At 41.9% G+C, this 20,092-nt stretch overlaps 1 protein-coding gene across 3 annotated transcripts; it reads right to left on the reverse strand.

The window, feature by feature from the left end:
* Positions 1–882: 882 nt before the first annotated feature.
* On the reverse strand, positions 883–19,431 carry LOC121576818 (megakaryocyte-associated tyrosine-protein kinase). Of its 3 annotated transcripts, none has more exons than XM_041890323.2 (13): positions 19,060–19,431; positions 18,304–18,361; positions 17,949–18,062; positions 17,628–17,737; positions 17,013–17,232; positions 10,209–10,302; positions 9,848–9,934; positions 9,630–9,729; positions 9,430–9,544; positions 9,146–9,219; positions 2,612–2,807; positions 2,062–2,148; positions 883–1,209 (listed from the first exon to the last, which is right to left on the reverse strand). In XM_041890323.2, the coding sequence occupies exons 2-13, from the start codon at positions 18,310–18,312 to the stop codon at positions 1,018–1,020; spliced, it is 1,398 nt and encodes a 465-aa protein (XP_041746257.2). In that variant the 5' UTR covers positions 18,313–18,361; positions 19,060–19,431; the 3' UTR covers positions 883–1,017. The 3 variants fall into 3 exon arrangements, with proteins under 3 accessions (XP_041746257.2, XP_041746258.2, XP_041746259.2); XM_041890324.2 differs by having other exon boundaries at positions 9,430–9,514; positions 19,060–19,424; XM_041890325.2 differs by having other exon boundaries at positions 935–1,209; positions 9,430–9,514; positions 9,848–9,913; positions 19,060–19,417.
* Positions 19,432–20,092: the final 661 nt, after the last annotated feature.

Genomic DNA, 20,092 nt, shown 5'->3' on the forward strand with positions numbered 1-20,092 from the left:
GTCAAGCTATTAATTACACTTTGGATGGTGTATCAATACACCCAGTCACTACAAAGATAGACATCCTCCTTCCTAACTCAGTTGCTGGAGAGGAAGGAAACCTCTCAGGGATTTCACAATGAGGCCAATAGTGACTTTAAAATAGTTACAGAGTGTAATGGCTGTGATATGAGAAAACTGAGGATGGACCAACAACATTGTAGTGACTCCACAATACTAACCTAAATGACAATGAAAAGAAGGAAGCCTGTACAGAATACAAATATTCCAAAATATGCATCCTGTTTGCAATAAGGCATTAAAGTAAAGAAATTAACTTTATGTCCTGAATACAAAGTGTTGTTATACAAAGCCTTATGTTTGGGGCAAATCCAACACAACACATTAATGAGTACCACTCTTCATACTTTCAAGCATGGTGGTGTTATGGGTATGCTTGTCATCGGCAAGTACTAGGGAGTTTTTTAGGATAAAAAGAAATGGAATAAAGCTAAGCACAGGCAAAATCCTAGAGGAAAACTGGTTCAGTCTGCTTTACAACAGACACTGAGAGACAAATTCACCTTTCAGCAGGACAATAACCTAAAACACAAGGCCAAATACACTGGAGTTGCTTACCAAGACGACATTGAATATTCCTGAGTGACCTAGGTAGTTTTGACTTAAATCGGCTTCAAAATCTATGGCAAGACTTAAAAATGTCTGTCTAGCAATGCTCAACAACCAACTTGACATGTGTAAAAATGGTTCAATCCTGGTGTGCAAAGCTCTTAGAGACTTACCCAGAAAGACTCACAATTGTAATCGCAGCCAAAGGTAATTTTAACATGTATTGACTCAGGGGTGTGAATACTTATGTAAATTAGATACAATGAGCTCTAAATGTCAAAACAAATTTTATTTGTCACATGCACCGAATACAACAAGTGTAGACTTTACCATGAAATGCTTACTTATGAGATCTTTCCCAACAATGCAGTTAAAAAGTAAGGAAATTAACAAATTATTGAGGTGACCTCAGCAGGCAGGCCCAGGGCTGTGTTTGGCCAGCTCTCTCTCAATCTTCTCCTGTAGTTTACAGAAGGAGGGCCTTTTCCTGGGCTCGGCCTCCCAGCAGCCCCTCATCAGGGTGTAGACACTGGGGGGACACTCCTCTGGAGCCTCCATACGGTAACCCTGCTCCACCCGCTCTTTCACCTCCTTCACAGACTGAGGGAGACGAGGAAGGAGATAGAACAGGAGAAAGATAGAAAAAGAGATGGTGCATGAGATAATGTCACCCCCTCTTAACAGGTCGGTTCACTTTTTAGTGGACATAAAATAAAGGTCAAACGTTCAGCCCACATACTGTATCTGTATGTTAATCACCTGGATTAAAGAAGTACAGTACAACTCACTCATTCTAATTATATGGTTAGAAACTAAGCATGCTTTAAGTCATTCTAGCTGATCCCCCCCAGGCTGTCCCTAAGATTGACAGGTATAAAGGATTGACAGTGAGACTGTGTGTCACAGGAGAGCGTAAGTACCATAATCTCTTCCCCCTTACGTGTACAGACACAAAATACGCACATAGGAACGCATGTACACACACACACACTCTCCCTCTCACACATCCCCACCCCACCCCTTCGTTCTTCTTTTTGGCTGGCTGCCAACAGGAGCTGTTGCCTTAGAAACGCGGCCTACAAGCACTAATCCTGGTTTATCTCTGCTGTTATTACCTGGTTAGTGCCGTTGCTTTGATTCTCTGCTTTACATACCAGTGGGGGGAGTAACAGACTCCCTACAAACAGATACAGCATGGATAAAAGGGATTTTACGGAGTAAATAAAGAAATAAATACACAGGCCCTTCCGTTTCACTCCAGTTAACTGCCCTCAGATCACAGCATAGTTTGTTAATCGGTGCTGCTTCACTAAGACTGATGTCAGACTGCCTTGATAGATTTTTCAAAGCACAAGATCATATTTTTGTCTCAATAATTTTTATTGCATTGTTGTGCCAGTGACTCAGAACTATACATCACTGTTCATAAAGATCAGTAAAGTCAGGACTCACCATCTTGGGGTAGGGCTGTCGACCGTAGGAGAACGTCTCCCAGAGGAGAACACCATAGCTCCATATGTCTGACCGTGTGGAGAATTTCTGCAGGACAATCACACATGACCACAAAAGCAATTCAATGACAAATGACAAAATTCCACTGATGGCTGCTTGACATGATAGTTACTGTGTAATAGCCACATAGGCTTGGCAGGCTAAAAACACAGACTCCAACCCTCACATTCACATGAATTACACATACTGTAAGTCCGTAAAGTGGGCGGCATTAACCGAAAAAGTTTGAATCCCCGAGCCGACAAGGTGAAAAATCTGTCAATATGCCCTTGAGCAAGGCACTTAACCCTAATTGCTCCCACTCTCCGAGGGTGTCTCAGGGGGAGTTGGGATATGCAAAAAAAAACATTTCCAATTCACACAAGTATTAATACACACTTGTGAAATAGGACAAATACAAGCACCCACCTAATTATTATTTTATAAATACACATAAGTCCGTACTGTAAGCGTGATAAACGCTAGATGTTAGAGGTAAACATGATCCTACCGCTTTCTTTAGGGCCTCAGGGGCTGTCCATTTGACTGGTAGTTTAGCGTTGTCTGAGGCCTTGGAGTCCACCTTGGTCAACCCAAAGTCACTGACTTTGGCCACGCCTTCGTTGGAGACCAAGATGTTACGGGCCGCTAGGTCTCTGTGAACCAACCTCTTAGACTCCAGGTACTCCATACCCTCACACACATCTCTGAACACACACACACACACGCACACACACTCTTAAATACTGAAATACACAGAAATGCACTGCTTCTAATAAAGACTGTCTTAAAAACTAGGCTTTCAGTAAAGTTGGTAATGTGGCAGTGTTTTAATGTAGAATATACACTACCAGTCAAAAGTTTGGACACACCTACTCATTCAAGGGTCTTTCTTTATTTTTACATTGTAGAATAATAGTGAAGACATCAAAACTATGAAATAACACATATGGAATCATGTAGTAACCAAAAATTATTAAACAAATCCAATATATTTTATTTTGAGATTCTTCAAATAGCCACCCTTTGCCATGATGACAGCTTTGCACACTCATGGCATTCACTCAACCAGCTTCATGAGGTAGTCACCTGGAACATTTCAAGAACTTTTAAAGTTTCTTCAAGTGCAGTCGCAAAAACCATCAAGTGCTATGATGAAACTGGCTTTCATGAGGACCGCCACAGGAATGGAAGACCCAGAGTTGCCTCTGCTGTAGAGGATAGGTTCATTACAGTTAACAGCCTCAGAAATTGCAGCCCAAATAAATGCTTCACAGAGTTCAAGTCACAGACACATCTCAACATCAACTGTTCAGTGGGGACTGTGTGAATCAGGCCTTCATGGTCGAATTGCTGCAAAGAAACCACTACTAAAGGACACCAATAATAAGAAGAGACCTGCTTGGGCCAAGAAACATGAGCAATGGACATTAGACCGGTGGAAATGTGTCCTTTGGTCTGGAGTCCAAATTTGAGATTTTTGGTTCCTACCGCCGTGTCTTTGTGAGACGCGGTGTGGGTGAACGGATGATCTCCGCATGTGTAGTTCCCACCGTAAAGCATGGAGGAGGTTTTGTTATGGAGCATGGCTACCACAGCATTCTGCAGCGATATGCCATCCCATCTGGTTTGGGCTTAGAGGGACTATCATTTGTTTTTCAACAGGACAATGACCCAACACACCTCCAGGCTGTGTAAGGGCTATTTTACCAAGGAGGAGAGTGATGGAGTGCTGCATCAGATGACCTGGCCTACACAACCCCCGACCTCAACCCAATTGAGACGGTTTGGGAAGAGTCGGACCGCAGAGTGAAGGAAAAGCAGCCAACAAGTGCTCAGCAGATGTGGGAACTCCTTCAAGACTTTTGAAAAAGTATTCCAGGTGAAGCTGGTTGAGAGAATGCCAAGAGTGTGCAAAGCTGTCATCAAGGCAAAGGGTTGCTATTTGAAGAATCTCAAAATAAAATATATTGGATTTGTTTAATAATTTTTGGTTACTACATGATTCCATATGTGTTATTTCATAGTTTTGATGTCTTCACTATTATTCTACAATGTAGAAAATAGTAAAAATAAAGAAAAACCCTTGAATGAGTAGGTGTGTCCAAACTTTTGACTGGTACTGTGTGTATATATATATATATATATATATATATATATATATATATATATATATATATATATATATATATATATATATATATATATATATATATATATATATATATATATGGCTGCTTCACGTGATGTATTGTTCTCTCTACCTTCTTGCCCTTTGTGCTGTTCTCTGTGCCCAATCATGTTTGTACAATGTTTTGTGCTGCTACTATTTTGTGTTGCTACCATGCTGTGTTGTCGTCTTAGGTCTCTCTTTATGTAGTGTTGTGGTGTCTCTGTTGTCATGATGTGTGTTTTGTCATATACAGTGGGGGAAAAAAGTATTTAGTCAGCCACCAATTGTGCAAGTTCTCCCACTTAAAAAGATGAGAGAGGCCTGTAATTTTCATCATAGGTACACGTCAACTATGACAGACAAATTGAGAAAAAAAATCCAGAAAATCACATTGTAGGATTTTTTATGAATTTATTTGCAAATTATGATGGAAAATAAGTATTTGGTCACCTACAAACAAGCAAGATTTCTGTCTCTCACAGACCTGTAACTTCTTCTTTAAGAGGCTCCTCTGTCCTCCACTCGTTACCTGTATTAATGGCACCTGTTTGAACTTGTTATCAGTATAAAAGACACCTGTCCACAACCTCAAACAGTCACACTCCAAACTCCACTATGGCCAAGACCAAAGAGCTGTCAAAGGACACCAGAAACAAAATTGTAGACCTGCACCAGGCTGGGAAGACTGAATCTGCAATAGGTAAGCAGCTTGGTTCGAAGAAATCAACTGTGGGAGCAATTATTAGGAAATGGAAGACATACAAGACCACTGATAATATCCCTCGATCTGGGGCTCCACGCAAGATCTCACCCCGTGGGGTCAAAATGATCACAAGAACGGTGAGCAAAAATCCCAGAACCACACGGGGGGACCTAGTGAATGACCTGCAGAGAGCTGGGACCAAAGTAACAAAGCCTACCATCAGTAACACACTACGCCGCCAGGGACTCAAATTCTGCAGTGCCAGACGTGTCCCCCTGCTTAAGCCAGTACATGTCCAGGCCCGTCTGAAGTTTGCTAGAGTGCATTTGGATGATCCAGAAGAGGATTGGGAGAATGTCATATGGTCAGATGAAACCAAAATATAACTTTTTGGTAAAAACTCAACTCGTCGTGTTTGGAGAACAAAGAATGCTGAGTTGCATCCAAAGAACACCATACCTACTGTGAAGCATGGGGGTGGAAACATCATGCTTTGGGGCTGTTTTTCTGCAAAGGGACCAGGACGACTGATCCGTGTAAAGGAAAGAATGAATGGGGCCATGTATCGTGAGATTTTGAGTGAAAACCTCCTTCCATCAGCAAGGGCATTGTAGATGAAACGTGGCTGGGTCTTTCAGCATGACAATGATCCCAAACACACCGCCCGGGCAACGAAGGAGTGGCTTCGTAAGAAGCATTTCAAAGTCCTGGAGTGGCCTAGCCAGTCTCCAGATCTCAACCCCATAGAAAATCTTTGGAGGGAGTTGAAAGTCTGTGTTGCCCAGCGACAGCCCCAAAACATCACTGCTCTAGAGGAGATCTGCATGGAGGAATGGGCCAAAATACCAGCAACAGTGTGTGAAAACCTTGTGAAGACTTACAGAAAACGTTTGACCTGTGTCATTGCCAACAAAGGGTATATAACAAAGTATTGAGAAACTTTTGTTATTGACCAAATATTTATTTTCCACCATAATTTGCAAATAAATTCATAAAAAATCCTACAATGTGATTTTCTGGATTTTCTTTTCTCATTTTGTCTGTCATAGTTGACGTGTACCTATGATGAAAATTACAGGCCTCTCTCATCTTTTTAAGTGGGAGAACTTGCACAATTGGTGGCTGACTAAATACTTTTTTTGCCCACTATATATTTTTTTTATCCCAGCCCCTGTCCCCGCAGAAGGCCTTTTGCCTTTTGGTAGGCCGTCATTGTAAATAAGAATTTGTTCTTAACTGACTTGCCTAGTTAAATAAAGGTTAAATAAAATTAAAATAAATAAAGAGTTCTATTTAATTCTATACTCTGAGTCGATATTCACGTCATAAGAAGGAATTCCCCCCCGACCACACCCACATATTGGGGGAAACAGTAAAATCCTAGTAAAAATTCCCTGTCTTAGGTCAGTTAGGATCACCACTTTATTTTAAGAATGTGAAATGTCAGAATAATAGTACAGTCGTGGTCAAAAAAGTTTTGAGAATGACACAAATACTAATTTTCAAAGTCTGCTGCCTCAGTTTTGATGATGGCAATTTGCATATACTCCAGAATGTCATGAAGAGTGATCAGATGAATTGCAATTAATTGCAAAGTCCCTCTTTGCCATGAAAATGAACTTAATCCCCCAAAAAACATTTCCACTGCATTTCAGCCCTGCCACAAAAGGACCAGCTGGCATCATGTCAGTGATTCTCTCGTTAACACAGGTGAGAGTGTTGACGAGGATAAGGCTGGAGATCACTTTGTCATGCTGATTGAGTTAGAATAATAGACTGGAAGCTTCATTGTTCTTCCTCTGTTAACCATGGTTACCTGCAAGGAAACACGTACCGTCATCATTGCTTTGCACAAAAAGGGCTTCACAGGCAAGGATATTGCTGCTAGTAAGATTGCACCTAAATCAACCATTTATCGGATCATCAAGAACTTCAAGGAGAGAGGTTCAATTGTTGTGAAGAAGGCGTTAGGGCGACCAAGAAAGTCCAGCAAGCGTCAGGACCGTCTCCTAAAGTTGATTCAGCTGCGGGATCGGGGCACCACCAGTGCAGAGCTTGCTCAGGAATGGCAGCAGGCAGGTTTGAGTGCATCTGCACGCACAGTGAGGCGAAGACTTTTGGAGGATGGCCTGGTGTCAAGAAAGGCAGCAAAGAAGCCACTTCTCTCCAGGAAAAACATCAGGGACAGACTGATATTCTGCAAAAGGTACAGGGATTGGACTGCTGCGGACTGGGGTAAAGTCATTTTCTCTGATGAATCCCCTTTCCGATTGTTTGGGACAACTGGAAAACACCTTGTCTGGAGAAGACAAGGTGAGCGCTACCATCAGTCCTGTGTCATGCCAACAGTAAAGCATCCTGAGACCATTCATGTGTGGGGTTGCTTCTCAGCCAAGGGAGTGGGCTTACTCACAATTTTGCCTAAGAACACAGCCATGAATAAAGAATGGTACCAACACATCATCTGAGAGCAACTTCTCCCAACCATCCAAGAACAGTTTGTTGACGACCAATGCCTTTTCCAGCATGATAGAGCACCTTGCCATAAGGCAAAAGTGATAACTAAGTGGCTCGGGGAACAAAACATCAACATTTTGGGTCCATGGCCAGGAAGCTCCCCAGACCTTAATCCCATTGAGAACTTGTGGTCGATCCTCAAGAGGCGGGTGGACAAACAAAAACCCACAAATTCTGACAAACTCCAAGCATTGATTATGCAAGAATGGGCTGCCATCAGTCAGGATGTGGCCCAGAAGTTAATTGACAGCATGCCAGGGCAGATTGCAGAGGTCTTGAAAAAGAAGGGTCGACACTGCAAATATTGACTCTTTGCATAAATAAAAGCCTTTGACACTTATGGAATGCTTGGAATTATACTTCAGTATACCATAGTAACATATGACAAAAATATCTCATAACACTGAAGCAGCGAACTTTGTGAAGAACAATACTTGTATCATTCTCAAAACTTTTGACCACGACTGTACATGTAACCAGGTCAAAAATCCCATCCTACGGTTAGCTCGGGAGCAGGTAATGTCGAAAAGTAATCTTTAGACATGGTGTACTTTTCTTAAATATCGTTTTGTAATTTACTAAAACAAGCAGACAAAAAGAAAATTGTATTTGAAAAATGTCCGGTTTTTACCGTGAGCCAATGGGGTAACCTAGGTTGTTTTCCACACAGGTGGGCGGGTCCGCGACGTTCTATCAAATACCGACGGATTATGCACTCAAAATATAAATAATATATATAAATATAAATAATTGGTCATTTAGCAGACGCTCTTATCCAGAGCGACTTACATGAGCAATTAGGGTTAAGTGCCTTGCTCAAGGGCACATCGACAGATTTTTCACCTAGTCGGCTCGGGGATTAGAACTAGCGACCTTTCGGTTACTGGCACAACGCTCTTAACCACTAAGCTACCTGCCCCCAAAATATTAGGGGTTCAACAAGAGTTCTTCTAAGAAAAACCTTAGGGTTCATTTACCATCCTCCTCCCTTACCTCTTCAATGAATATCCCATAGGCCTCTACATTATGGACAAGGTATGTGTATGAAAGCCATTATCAAAAAAAAAAAACATTCACACTCACAACAAAACCCAAGGTATGAATACTGTCGTGTGCATGTTTTGTTAATCATCTGTATAATTAAAATGTTTTGGATCCACAGACTTCACCCTCCCTACACCTCTGATGAATATAACAGGAAAGCTGTTCGATCACCATGCACTGCAAAATCATTCTGGCTATGGATACGGAGAACATCAACACTAACATCAACCCGCCAGAGGATATACCCACTGGACTTGGGGCTCTGCTGGGAGTTTACATCATATTTAGATTTTTTTATTCTGCTTTGTCACTAAAATCATAATAAACACTGACAACTGAAATATTGTGTTTTTGTTGTTATTGTTATGCGTATTATTATCATTAATAATAATAATGACAACAATAACAGGGGAGGGGGGTAGTTCAAAAAGTAACCCCAAAAGGTTCTTCAAAATGTTATTTGAGGATCCATTAAAAGCGGTTCTTTGAAGAACCCTTTTAAAGGGTTCTTCAAAGAATTTATAGGGGTTCCCCCACAGTTCCAACTTGAAGAACCCCTAAAGGATACTCCAGGAACCTTTTCTTTTTAGAGTGTGGTGGGGCCTCACAGTGCAAAACGTATTAGCTGGCCAGTGCTAATGACAGAACGGCCCCTCGTCCGGAGGAAGTTTACCAGATTACCCTGCAATACACAAATACAGTTGGATAATAGTTATGTAATCTAAGTTACATTTGATTAGATAGTCCTAATTGTTTGTTTGTTACAGATAATTGTTTTGCATCAACAAGCTATTAGGGTCTGTCTCCTGGACTGAGATTAAGCTTAGTCTGTTAGTTAGTCTTGATTGACTATGAAAACAGATTGACTGAACTGAAGTCATGGCAACAGAACCTTGGCCATGAGCTCTGTGACGATGTGCAGTCCATTGTCTACGATCACCCCCAACAACCGCACCAGGTTCTTATGCTGCAGTTTCCTAGTGGAGAGTTCGGAATCAGATGAAAAACTGATCAAAACAAAAGAAAGGTCAGATAGTCTTTACTCCATTTAATTAAGTTAATTAAGAAACTGTGTCACCACTCTCGACTCACGTCATAACAGTGGTCTCTTCTAAGAATGCCTGTGCCGTTACATCACATTTAATGTTCTTTACTGCCACCTTCTGGCCAATGTAGTCTCCTTCATACACCACTAGGGGACAACAAAACAATACTTAATTTAATCTATAACAGAATCAGGGTTCAATTCAAGGTTACAACGGCTTATTTTAAAAACTCCACAGAAACAATTCAGGAAATTGCAGCCTCACCTCCAAACTCCCCCTCTCCGATACTCTCTCCCAAGGTCAGCTTCCTAATGTCCAGCAGCCATCCCACTGTGACACACACAGAGATACCTGTCTAAATCAATTTGTAAGTCGCTCTGGATAAGAGCGTCTGCTAAATGACGTAAATGTAAATGTAAAACTGTATATTTTTCAATTCTGAAGAAACAGGTTTATTTTTTATATTTTATCTCTCTCACTTCTAAAGAAAGTGACATTAACCCACCATCACAGCCTCCCGCATACAGAATACCCTGCACCCCCCTCACCCAGGAAGGCACATATCTCCGAGCCTTAAGGAGGCCAACTCTGACACATCATGAGAGTGTAAAGACCAAGCCCTTACTTTTAGACAGCTCCAACTCAGCTGACTTGGTACCCTCTTTATCTTTGGGCTTCAGAAGTTTGGTGGCGATAGCTCCCTTGTGCTTGGAGTGGAACTGCAAAGATACCCATTATTATGATTTTTATTAACTTTTATTTATACAGGGTGGGCCACCATTGAGACCAGGGTCTCATTTATAAGGGAGCCCTGTGAACATGAATATACACAATAAAATCTAACACAACATAATGAAAAATAACAATACCAATACAACAAGATTAATCAACACAAACAACTCTCACATATCACCTCCCTTAAACTCGATCTAAACTTTCCAATGGAGACCAGCAAGTCTAGCTTCAAGGTGGCCTGAAGGCTATTCCATGAGCTGGAGGCATAAAAACTAAAAAGCATTTTCCCCCCAACTCAGTGGAGACCCACGGGACCTCCAGAACCATCCAGTCCAGAGAGCGGGTCAGCTTACAGTATATTAAGAACAGAGAATGAACTATGCCGTCATTGACACTTAAGAGGGTCGGTATGTGGCTTCGATGGCTTAGTTGGTTGCTAACAAACTCACAACACCAGTGGGGTTGATTCCTGTATGGGCCACATACAGTATACTGATTGTATTTACTGTTAGTTATTAATTCTAAAACTATAACAATTAAGTACTGTCAAAAAGAAAACAGAATGATGGTAAGGTGAACTGTACACAACAAATATATTTTTACAAATCCAATAGTCCTGCCCTCAGCTGCATGTCAGGAAGCAGCTGGATTCTCCTTTTAATTTCTCACAAGAGTACACTGTGTGCACAATTATTAGGCAAGTTGTATGTTTGAGGATTCATTTTATTATTGAACAACTACAGTGCTCTCGGTCAATCCAAAATGTTAATAAACCTCAAACCTGAATATTTAAGAAAGTAAAAGTGAGGTTTTGGCTTTCTTTGGAGAATATCTATGTGTGCACAATTATTAGTGTGCACAATTATTATGCAACTAAATGAAAAACGAAAAGTTCCCCATCTCACTTGTTTATTTTCATCTGTTAAAGTGAGAATAATAAACAACAAAAATTTACAAATAAACATTTCTGACATTTCAAAAACAAATCAGTGACCAATATAGCCACCCTTCTTTTCAATAACAGTCATAAGCCTTCCATCCATGGAGTCTGTCAGTTTCTTGATCTGTTGACGATCAACTTTTTGTGCAGCAGCAACCACAGCCTCCCAGACACTGGTCAGAGAGGTGTACTGTTTTCCTTCACTGTAAATCGACCGTTTAAGAAGGGACCACAAGTTCTCAATAGGGTTTAGGTCAGGTGAGGAAGGGGGCCATGTCATTATTCTTTCATCTTTAAAGCCTTTACGGCTAGCCACGCAGTGGAGTACTTCGATGCATGCGATGGAGCATTGTCCTGCATAAAAATCATGGTCTTCTTGAAAGATGCAGACTTTTTCCTGTACCACTGCTTGAAGAAAGTGTCTTCTAAAAACTGGCAGTAGGTTTGGGAGTTGAGTTTGAGTCCATCTTCAACCCGAAAAGGTCCAACTAGCTCATCTTTAATAATACCAGCCCATACCAGTACCCCACCTCCACCTTGCTGGCGTCTGAGTCGAAGTGGAGCTCCGTGCCCGTTACTGATCCAGCCACGGGCCCATCCATCTGGTCCGTCAAGAGTCACTCTCATCTCATCAGTCCATAAAACCTTTGAAAAATCTGTCTTCAGATATTTCTTGGCCCAGTCTTCACGTCTCAACTTATATGTCTTGTTCAGTGGTGGTCGGGTTTCAGCCTTCCTTACCTTGGCCATGTCTCTGAGCACTGAACACCTTGTACTTCTGGGCACTCCAGGTAGGTTGCAGTTCTGGAATATGACAGCACTGGAGGATAATGGGCTCCTGGTAGCTTCACGTTTGATTCTTCTCAAATCTTTGGCAGTTAATTTGCGTCTTTTTTTCTCAACACGGTTCTTGCGACCCTGTTGACTATTTGCAACAAAACGTTTGATGGTTCTGTGATCACGTCCCAATATCTTAGCAATTTCAAGAGTGCTGCATCCCTCTGAAATACTTTTTACAATTTTTGACTTTTCAGAGTCAGTTAAATCACTTTTGGCCCATTTTGCCTGAGGAAAAGAAGCTGCCTAATAATTATACACAACTTGATATAGGGTGTTGATCTCCTTAGGCCACACCCTCCCTCATTACACAAATAAACATCACCTGATATGCTTAAATCCAATAAGCATTCCAGTTTATACAGCTTGGAGTTGGGAAATATGCATAATAATGATGATATGGTCAAAATACTGACTTGCCTAATAATTGTGCACACAGTGTAAGTCAGCGATATGAGTCAGGACTAAAGACATCTGTGCTCCACAGATAAGGGAGTGGTGAGGCATCTTTAGCCTTTACAGCCACCCGTATCTCCAAACTCCCTAATGACTGTGCTTCCAATGGCTCGGAAACTCACAGGCTCAACATAATTTAGATTAAAAGAAAGGTCTCAGCAGACCTTTTAAGGTTTAACTGTAAGCACTTAACGACAGTTCCTTTCAATGGGTGACAGTTTGCCGTGGTTAGGTTGAAATAAAATTCGGAGTGATAATTTTTCCATATAGAGGCTGATGTAGGCAAGATATTTGTATGGAAAGCCTGTATTTTCATACACTCCCCTCCATATTTACTTGGACAGTGAAGCCATTTTTTCTTCTTTATGTGACTCTACTGTATACTCCAGCATTTTTTATTTGGGATCAAATGTTTCCTATGAGGCCGATGTGAGTAAGATCTTTAGCCAGAAGGAATATCAGGGCACTTAATCAGAGCATGCGCTGACCAGCTGGCAAGTGTCTTCACTGACATTTTCAACCTCTCCCTGACCCAGTCTGTAATACCAACTTGTTTCAAGCAGACCACCATAGTCCCCATGCACAAGAACACCAAGGTAACCTGCCTACAGTAAATGACTATCGCCCAGTAGCATTCACATCTATAGCCATGAAATGCTTTGAAAGGCTGGTCATGGCTCACATCAACACCATCATCCCTGACAACCTGGACCCACTCTAATTCGCATACCGCCCCAACAGATCCACAGATGACGCACTCTTTTGCATTCCACACTGCCCTCACCCACCTGGACAAAAGGAATACCTATGTAAGAATGCTGTTCATTGACTACAGCTTAGCATTCAACACCATAGTCCCCTCCAAGTTCATCAACAAGCTCAGGACCTTGGGACTGAACACCTCCCTCTGCAACTGGATCCTGGACTTCCTGACGGGCCGCCCCCAGGCGGTGAGGGTAGGCAACAACACCTCCGCCATGCTGACCATCAACACGGGGACCCCTCAGGGTTGTGTGCTTAGTCCCTTCCTGTACTCCCTGTTCACCCACGACTGCTTGGCCGCGCACGACTCCAACACCATCATCAAGTTTGCTGACAACACAACGGTGGTAGGACTGATCACCGACGACGATGAGGCAGCCTATAGGGAGGAGGTCAGTAACCTGGCAGTGTGGTGCCAGGTCAACAACCTCTTCCTCAACGTCAGCAAGACAAAGCAGCTGATTGTGGACTACAGGAAACAGAGGGGCGAGCACGCCCCCATCCTCAAGTTCCTTGGTGTCCACATCACTAAGGAATTAACATGGTCCACACACAGCCACACAGTTGTGAAGAGGGCAAGACAACGCCTCTTCCCCCTCAGGACGCTGAAAAGATTTTGCATGGGCCCTCAGATCCTCAAAAAGTTATACAGCTGCACCATTGAGAGCATCTTGACTGGCTGCATCACCGCTTGGTACGACAACTGCAAGGCATCTGATCGCAAGGGGCTACAGAGGGTGGTGAGTACGGCCCAGTACATCACTGGGGCCGAGCTCCCTGCCATCCAGGACCTCTATACCAGGTGGTGTCAGAGGAAGGCCCAAATAATTGTCAAAGACTCCAGCCACCCAAGCCATAGACTGTTCTCTCTGCCAAGTCTGGAACCAACAAGACCCTGAACAGCTTCTACCCACAAGCCATTAGACTGCTAAACAAGACTGCTAAATAGCTATCCGGACTACCTGCATTGACCCTTTTTTGAACTAACTCTCTTGCACCAACTCTACCACACATTCACACACACAAAATGCCCACAAACACACAAAACATGCGCACACATGCATACTGACGCCACACACACACACTCACCACATGCGCTGCTGCTACTGTCTATTATCTATCCTGTTGTCAAGTCACTTTACCCCTACCTACACTGAGTATACAAAACATTAAGGATACCTGCTCTTTCCATGACATAGACTGAAAGCTATGAACCCTTTTGATGTCACTTCTTAAATCCACTTTAAATCAGTGTAGATGAAGGGGAGTAGACAGGTTAAAGAAGGATTTTTAAGCCTTGAGACATGGATTGTGTATGTTTGCCATTCAGAGGGTGAATGGGCAAGACAAAATATTTAAGTATCTTTGAACGGGGTATGGTAGTAGGTGCCAGGCACACCAGTTTGTGTTAAGAACTGCAGCGCTTCAAGGTTTCACGCTCAACAGTTTCCCGTGTGTATCAAGAATGGTCCACCATCCAAAGGACATCCAGCCAACTTGACACAACTGTGGGAAGCATTAGAGTCAACATGGGCCAGCATCCCTGTGGAACGCTTTCGACACCTTGTAGAGTCCATGCCCCGATGAGTTGAGTCTGTTCTGAGGGCAAAAAACAGGTGGGGTGCAACTCAATATTAGGAAGGTGTTCCTAATGTTTGGTATACTCATTGTATATGTACAGTACCAGTCAAAAGTTCGGACACCTACTCATTCAAGGGTTTCTTTATTTTTACTATTTTCTATATTGTAGAATAATAGTGAAGACATCAAAACTATGAAATAACACATGGAATCATGTAGTAACCAAAAAAGTGTTAAACAAATCAAAATATATTTTATTTGAGATTCTTCAAATAGCCACCCTTTGCCTTGATGACAGCTTTGCACACTGTTGGCATTCTATCAACCAGCTTCACCTGGAATGCTTTTCCAACAGTCTTGAAGGAGTTCCCACATATACTGAGCACTTGTTGGCTGCTTTTCCTTCTCTCTGCCGTCCGACTCATCCCAAACCATCTCAATTGGGTTGAGGTCGGGGGATTGTGGAAGCCAGGTCATCTGATGCAGCACTCCATCACTCTCCTTCTTGGTAAAATAGCCCTTAAATAGCCTGGAGGTGTGTTGGGTCATTGTCCTGTTGAAAAACAAATGATAGTCCCACTAAGCCCAAACCAGATGGGATGGCGTATCACTGCAGAATGCTGTGGTAGCCATGCTGGTTTAGTGTGCCTTGAATTCTAAATAAATCAGACAGTGTCACTAACAAAGCACCCCCACACCATAACACCTCCTCCTCCATGCTTTACGGTGGGAACTACACATGCGGAGATCATCCATTCCCCCACACCGCGTATCACAAAGACACGGCAGTTGGAACCAAAAATCTCAAATTTGGACACTAGACCAAAGGACGAATTTCCACCGGTCTAATGTCCATTGCTCGTGTTTCTTGGCTCAAGCAGGTCTCTTCTTATTGGTGTCCTTTAGTAGTGGTTTCTTTGCAGCAATTCGACCATGAAGGCCTGATTCACACAGTCCCCTCTGAACAGTTGATGTTGAGATGTGTCTGTGACTTGAACTCTGTGAAGCATTTATTTGGGCTGTAATTTCTGAGGCTGGTAACTCTAATGAACTTGTCCTCTGCAGCAGAGGTAACTCCGGTTCTTCCATTCCTGTGGTGGTCCTCCTGAGAGCCAGTTTCATCATAGCGCTTGATGGTTTTTGCGACTGCACTTGAAGAAACTTTCAAAGTTCTTGAAATGTTCCGTATTGACTGACCTTCATGTCTTAAAGTAATGATGGACTGTCATTTCTCTTTGCTTATTTGAGCTGTTCTTGCCATAATATAGACTTGGTCTTTTACTAAATAGGGCTATCTTCTGTATGCCCCCCTACCTTGTCACAACACAACTGATTGGCTCAAACGCATTAAGGAGGAAAGAAATTCCACAAATTAACTTTTAAGAAGGCACACCTGTTAATTGAAATGCATGAGAGAATGCCAAGATTGTGCAAAGCTGTCATCAAGGCAAAGGGTGGCTATTTGAAGAATCTCAAATATAAAATATATTTTGATTTGTTTAACACTTTTTTGGTTACTACATGATTCCATATGTGTCATTTCATAGTTTTGATGTCTTCACTATTATTCTACAATGTAAAAAAAAATAAAGAAAACCGCTTGAATGAATAGTTGTGTCCAGACTTTTGAATAGCTACCTCAATTACCTGGTACCCCTGCACATCGACTCGGTACTGGTACTCCCTGTATATAGCATGTTATTTTTACTCCTTATTGTTATTCACTGTGTACTTATTCCTCGTGTCACTATTTCTATTTTTGTTTCTTCTTATCTTTAACTCGGCAACGTTGGAAAAGGACCCGTAAGTAAGCATTTAACTGTTAGTCTACACCTGTTGTTTACGACGCATGTGACAAATCAAATTTGATTTGATAGTACAGAATGTCACCTTTTATTTGAAGGTATTTTTTATACATATCGGTTTTACCTTTTAGAAATGAAACACTTTATGTATCTAGTCCCCCCATTTGAAGAAGTCATAAGTATTTGTACAAATTCACTTATAGTGTGTTAAAGTAGACAAAAATGTAGTATTTGGTCCCATATTCCTAGCCCGTAATGACTACATCAAGCGTGTGACTCTACAAACTAAATAACAAATCTATCTCCGCCTCACCTCTATCATGTCTATGAGGTTGTAGAAGTACTGGTTGTTGTCGATGGTCAGTTTGCTGTGCTGGTACATGACTCGGTAGTGGATGACCTCGCTGGAGTAGCCGACACAGAGCACATAGTCACCAGGGTGGCGGATGGACTCCCGCACCAGGAACAGGCCATCCTCTACAGGCCGCAGCTTGGACACCGCCTCGGGACCCGAGATCTTCCCATGGAACCAGCTGACATGGCCCAAAAAATAATTAGTAAAAGTAATTAAAAAAGAGACATTCCACAAAGTATATTCCACAGGGCCAAGGGTTTTGTTCTGGTCAAGTCACATGGTCAGGAAATCAAATGGCCCTAGCTCTAAGCTTATCAAACTGGAACAAATTCTCTATCTCAATTATAGTATAAACTGCTAGTACAATTATTTATTTATTTATTTTCACTATGAGGAAGTGTACATATCAGTCCTTCAGTAGAAGACAGTGTGGCTACTATGGAGAAGAACAAAAAGGGAAATGGAAACAACCACAAATAACTAAAATACACAACACATGGTAGTCAGTCATATGACAGGGGACAAAGGAAAAATGAAAAAGAATGAAATCCAGACGCATAGCCTTAGACTTACGGCATAAGACTGAGGTCGACGCGAATGGCCTCTCGCTCTCTCATGTTGGTGGCTGAGATGAGTCCTTCCTCTCCTGTTGTGTTGTGTCTAGCCTTGTAACGTTCTTTGCCCTAGAAAACAGCACCAGAATAGCTTTCAGTAGAATAGTGCAAATAGATCAATTTTATCTCAGTTCAAGTCAAGTATATTTATAGAGCCCCCACCAAAGCAGACAGTGCACAAAGAGCAGCGGCAAGGTTTGGGGGTCAAATAAAATCACCCGCGGGCAAAATTCGGCCTGTGGCCGCCATTTAGGGAACCCTGCAGTAAATCATTATGTACCGTTTCTGTTTTCACAATAGTGAGGATGTCTCCTTTGCGATAGGCCAGTTCACCAGCTTTGGGCTTGCTGTGGTCACTCTTGGCAACACATTGTGTGCCAAACGCCCAACACCTCTGTAAGGGAAAGGTTGAAAATTCTAAAATTAAGAAATGTATCTTAAACATGTGCATCTAAAAAACATTATAGTTCAGATACTGGTGATCGTACATTATGAATCACGATAACCAGTTATTTCTCAGGCGGGAATGAATCGCACTACTAACAGATAAACAAGCCAGTGTCCTGACAAAAAGATGGCTTTTAACTCACAGTAAGTGATCGTGTAGCGACCCAGAACATAGAATGGATACATACCGTTGCCATCCTCAAAAATATGCCTGGGTGGACGTAAATTCATGAGTAACGAGAACACCTGTTCAAGGAGAGCACATTAAGCGAAACATCATCTGGAAAACTTATAGCAATAATAGTAGGCTAAATAAACAATATGTTATTTAAGAGTAACAGTAGCCTCCCACTGGGAAAAAACTGGTTGAATCAACGTTGTTTCCACGTTGTTTCCACGTCATAAAAAAAAATAAACACATTGTGATTACCTTCAATCAACGTAGAAAACTGATTGGATTTGCAAATGTAATCAACGTAAGGGCATGTCATATTTTTTCCACCCAACTTTTTTGCCTAAATGCAGTGTGACATGGTGACATTTTGTTAATTTCACGTAGTTGACAACTCAACCAAAGCTAGACGTTGAACTGTGCACAGTGGGCTACCACTGATCCTTTCCCAGTCATTAAAATATATACATTCCTGAAAAAGAAGCCCTTTTTGAAGGATCAGTTCAATATAATGATTAAAAGAAAGGACAAAAACAAAGTAGGCAACAGCATTGACCACTGAGGGTGGGACATCATATGGCAGTGGCAGTCTGTATACCTGTGGCTCAGCAATGAAGCAAAATGTTTCCTAATAGGGTCCAAGGACAGATGTGCTCAGAGCGCTAAGACGATACAGGTATTTGGTGACCCGTCAATAGACACATGAACTAACACTATTTCCTGATAATGAGAAGGCAGTTGAAGCCATAACACAGGTTAAACTGTCACTTACCTATAATGCTGCATTTGTACGATTTGATACATTTGTCATTGCAGTTTCGAATGGGTGGACGCCAGTGACCAATTACTGCGTTTGCAGACTATTCCGTAAAAAAGGAAATCGAGGTAGAGATAGCTGCTTACTTCTTCCTTAGTAGGTCAGACGTCACGAACAGAAAAGGTTGTGTGTACGCTAAGCAGACGCATCTTCGAATAATAGACAGCGCTTCATACACTATTATTCATCATCACTCACAATAGCCCATCTCATCTGATTGCCTCCTTTCCATTCATGAATATTCAGTATGCCAGAGGATGTGATAGGATACAGTTGCTCTTTTGTGGAAGCCCTGATCATTTTTTCTGTGACATGACTGGCAACACATTTTACAAGGTGCGTGGGGCGCCAGTTCTGTCAAAAATAATCAATTATTCATTCCCACAATGAGAAAAGTAGACCTACATGAGTTAAATCTTTAATATCCATCCTTGGTTTTAGGCAGCACTACAAAGACAATCCAATAATATTACAGCTACGTTAACACTCCTTTTAACAAAACAAAGTCGATTGCAACACCCTCCAAAGACAAAATAGTTAATTAAAATAGGCATTTACTTTTTTTTTAACTAGGCAAGTCAGTTAAGAACACATTCTTATTTACAATGACGGCCTACCCCGGCCGACGCAGGGCCAATTGTGCGCCGCCCTATGGGACTCGCATTAACCGACAGGTTGTGATACAGCCTGGAATCGAACCAGGGTCTGTAGTGACGCCTCTAGCACGGAGATGCGGTGCCATAGACCGCCGCGCCCACAACGGTGCTCTTTATAAATAAAATCAACGTGAAAAGCACAAGCAGTTTTTTACAACACCCTTAATACAAAGATATCTGCATTTTTCCTCATTCATCACATGGATGTTCAAAATATTGCATGATACAGTATTGATTTATTACAACGTTCCCCTTTTAGAACCATCAGTCCATATATATTGGCATATATCACTCCTCCTCGCCTCTCTACCTGATAGCTGATGAGTGGTGAG

Source organism: Coregonus clupeaformis, chromosome 11 (assembly GCF_020615455.1).
Source record: "Coregonus clupeaformis isolate EN_2021a chromosome 11, ASM2061545v1, whole genome shotgun sequence".
NCBI classification, from domain to species: Eukaryota; Metazoa; Chordata; class Actinopteri; order Salmoniformes; family Salmonidae; genus Coregonus; species Coregonus clupeaformis.